The sequence below is a fragment of the Nicotiana sylvestris genome, chromosome 8 (genome assembly GCF_000393655.2).
Source record: "Nicotiana sylvestris chromosome 8, ASM39365v2, whole genome shotgun sequence".
NCBI lineage: Eukaryota > Viridiplantae > Streptophyta > Magnoliopsida > Solanales > Solanaceae > Nicotiana > Nicotiana sylvestris.
This window is the reverse complement of record NC_091064.1, coordinates 31,832,607-31,835,820: the sequence shown is the minus strand read 5'-3', so window position 1 is coordinate 31,835,820 and position 3,214 is coordinate 31,832,607. Positions and strand designations below refer to the sequence as shown.

Here is a 3,214-nt window from a genome sequence, read left to right as displayed (position 1 = left end):
AGGTGTCATCGCGGCTAGTAAATTTTGGGTCGTGACATGCAACTTTTCAATTTGCTATTATTATTTCATATCTCATAAATTATGACGAAACTGATGAAAAAGAAGAATAATAGAAAGCAATGGCGGAAGAGATGAAATCTTTTGTAAAGAATGAAATATGAGAGATAATGAAGTTACCATAAGGAAAAAGTGCAAGTGGCTTGAAGTGAATGTTCAAGACAAAGTTTGCAACAGATGGGAGCCTACAGAATCTAATATAAGATCACATGTTACAAAATTGAAGCATCTTGCACAGTAGTGTTATATGCCTATTAGCTTGATCATCCACTAATAAAATGGCGAATTAATGACTGAAGTTGGAGTCAAAATAAACTCAATATGACCCAATACTATGCCATAGGTTCAAATCCTAGGACTAATATGGTACTACAAGTATATTTTGAGTCGCCTTACATGTATTCCGATACCGCCACTACTCTCACATTAGGTGAAAAATTCAGAAATGTCAATCATCAGGTTAGGATAAATATTATCAACTTGATCATCCACTGATAAATCCGAGTACCCACAAAAGGGCGAATTAATTACTGAAGTTGGTGTTGTACTAAACTCAATATGACTCAATTTTGAGCTCTGCAGAATCTGGTCCATTTCAAGCTCCTCCTCTTGGGTAGGAAACAATGGCAAGTATAAGGATTCTGAGGTTATTGGAGATGTAAATGGATCCATTGAATTGGCAAAGAATTGGGATTTTTCACTTTCTGATTTTAGTGGTGTGAATGATAAAGTTTCTTCTTTGATAATATTCAATTTTTCAACATTTTGATTTCCCACTTTCTGTTTCTGTAGCTGATATTGATTCTTGTTATAATTTGCCTTTTGGTTTTCTTCCGAAATGTCTACTGATTGTGAGGCTTTGCAATTGTGCTTTCCTTTATATGTGACCTCAAAGACTAAAGGGTCTTCATCTGATTGTTGGACTTGTTTTGTTGCTAAGCAGCCTTGTGTATTCTTGTGAGTGCATCTGTAATAAGCCCTGCAATTTCAAAGTAAAATTCTTCTTAGATATACATTTCCAAAATCTATTTTCAGTTAAGCAATTTCTTGTACCATTCCCTAGTATATACTTAAAACCAATTAATCAGCTGCATCCGTGATTGCGCGGAATCGTGAATTTTCTTAAGAAAAACACTTATTCTTCTTCTCTAGACACATTTTGAATATATCTTAGGTGTATATAAGGGTGGAAAACGGGCGATCCGGACGGATATGGGCGGATTGAAAATGGGTAATAAAAAAACGGATAAAATATTTGACCAGCTCATATTTTATACGGATAGAAAATGGGTTAATCGGTGTAAAATTGAATGTGATCACTGCAGGAGAATTTTAATCTCCCAAATTTGAGAAACCCCCAATTTTGAGTCTTTGCTAGTGAATAATATGGATCTCATTTTTAAAAAGTTCATTATTCAACTTATTTTTTAGTAGATAATATGGATGAATGATTAACTTTTTTATTCATTTTGCAACCATTAGGTGTATAATATGCAATACTATGAGTGTCTAAATGAAAAGACGTGGCAATTTTAATGACTGTCTACATCCAAAAATTGAATTGTTGTAAACTTAAGGACATTCTTGTATAGAATATTCTATAAGCTAAAAACTATCACCAGCTAACAAAAGTGGGGAAAAAATGAACTTTAGATTTGTATAAGCGCATATTCTAAGTGATATTAACTTGACTTAACAAAGATAACTTCAACAACTTAAAGTTGGTAATAAGTGAAGTGTAACTACCATACCATAAATAAAATTAGGAATATATTGGGAACACAAATTAAGGGTTAAATGCAAATTATGTTATATCAAAAAGGAAAAAGTAACAGAAGGAAAAGGAATAGATTTTTTTCACCTTGGATGATTGGCTCCTAAAATATCTTTCTGTCCATATTTTCTCCAACTATAGCCATCATCGTAATTAGGACCTTCTATGCCAGATATCCTAACTTGCTTACTCCATTGCTGCAATAACTTTCTGCAAATCCAACAAATTTAGAACAAAATCCAATGTCTTAATTTCAAGAAACCATAGAGAATGGTTTAATTGAGGCCTAAATTCACCTTTTCTTAAAGACCATATTTTTGCCTTGATCCCTTGAATAATAATCCAAGTCAGAAACCTCATTCTTTGAACACCAATAAGGTTCTCTAATTACATTAAAAGCCTTCAAATTCAGAATTGACAATGATTTGTCAAGGGAGGAAAGTATTTTTTCAAGTAGTAAATCGCATTCCTCTGGTGAAGCCAAAGGATCAATCTTGCTTTTTAGCCTGTTAACAAACTCCATCCCCTGAGTAAGCTCAGTGATCAGTGTCTTTTTCTCCCAAGCTTTAACTTTCTCCATTTTGGTATTCTTCACTAAGAAAAGTGCATAAACTTACAATCTTTTTTTTTTTATTTATGAGAAAAGTTATGCCAACGGCACTAATGGGAGTGTCTGAAAACAAGAACATATGTAAAGGTTCAAATGGCAAATGAGTATTTGAGATAACTGAGCTTTATAAAGATGACAAATATTGGTCATTAAATGACAAGAAATAAGAGGACAAATGAAGAAAGTAAAAGAGAAGTGAAGGTTCTATGTAACTACATAAAGGCTATGTTATTATTGCAAAAAAAAAAACTATTGAAGGATAGGGGATATGTAGAGGAAAATATGTGGAAATTAAGGAGGACAAGAATTTGTCATGTGAACAAAAGGGAGTTAGAAATTTTCTTCTACTTTCCTATGGATATGGACTATGGAGAAATTCCAGAAAAATTCAAGAAAGTTTCAAAGGGGGGCCATTTTGGGCCACCACCTATTAATCACAACCCTTTTCTTTATTTTATTTTTTTTCCCTTTTCCTTCTTGTATCTCTTACTTGATGCTCTTATCATTCTTGATTAGTAAGCGGTGATGGATTTAGAATTTTTATTAAGGAGGATCAAAATATAATGAGGTAAATTCACACGAAGTTAAGACGTGTCAAAGTATAACATCAATACATTAAAAAAAATAACTATCTATACAGTGTAATTTTTTGAGGAAGTCAATTGACATCCCTAAATACATGTGGCTCCACCATTGACTAAGTAGAAGTATATTTATTGGCCTTCACAATTGCTACCTACCAAAACTTTTTCAATAGTTAATCCAATAATGCT

General features: G+C 32.8%; 1 protein-coding gene across 1 annotated transcript; it reads right to left on the bottom strand.

Annotated features, from left to right (window-relative positions):
- Positions 1 to 221: 221 nt before the first annotated feature.
- Positions 222 to 2,540, bottom strand: LOC104215958 (probable WRKY transcription factor 41). Its single transcript, XM_009765900.2, has 3 exons — positions 2,128 to 2,540; positions 1,919 to 2,041; positions 222 to 1,036 (listed from the first exon to the last, which is right to left on the bottom strand). Exons 1-3 carry the CDS (start codon positions 2,409 to 2,411, stop codon positions 484 to 486), a joined length of 960 nt encoding a protein of 319 aa, XP_009764202.1. The 5' UTR covers positions 2,412 to 2,540; the 3' UTR covers positions 222 to 483.
- Between the last annotated feature and the right edge of the window lie 674 nt (positions 2,541 to 3,214).

Coding starts and splice junctions, on each gene's coding strand:
- LOC104215958 (XM_009765900.2), bottom strand. CDS start 2,411: ATGGAGAAAGTTAAAGCTTGGGAGAAAAAGACACTGATCACTGAGCTT. Junction 2,042..2,127: donor AATATGGTCTTTAAGAAAAG/GTGAATTTAGGC, acceptor TTGGATTTGCAG/AAAGTTATTGCAGCAATGGA. Junction 1,037..1,918: donor TTAGGAGCCAATCATCCAAG/GTGAAAAAAATC, acceptor TTGAAATTGCAG/GGCTTATTACAGATGCACTC.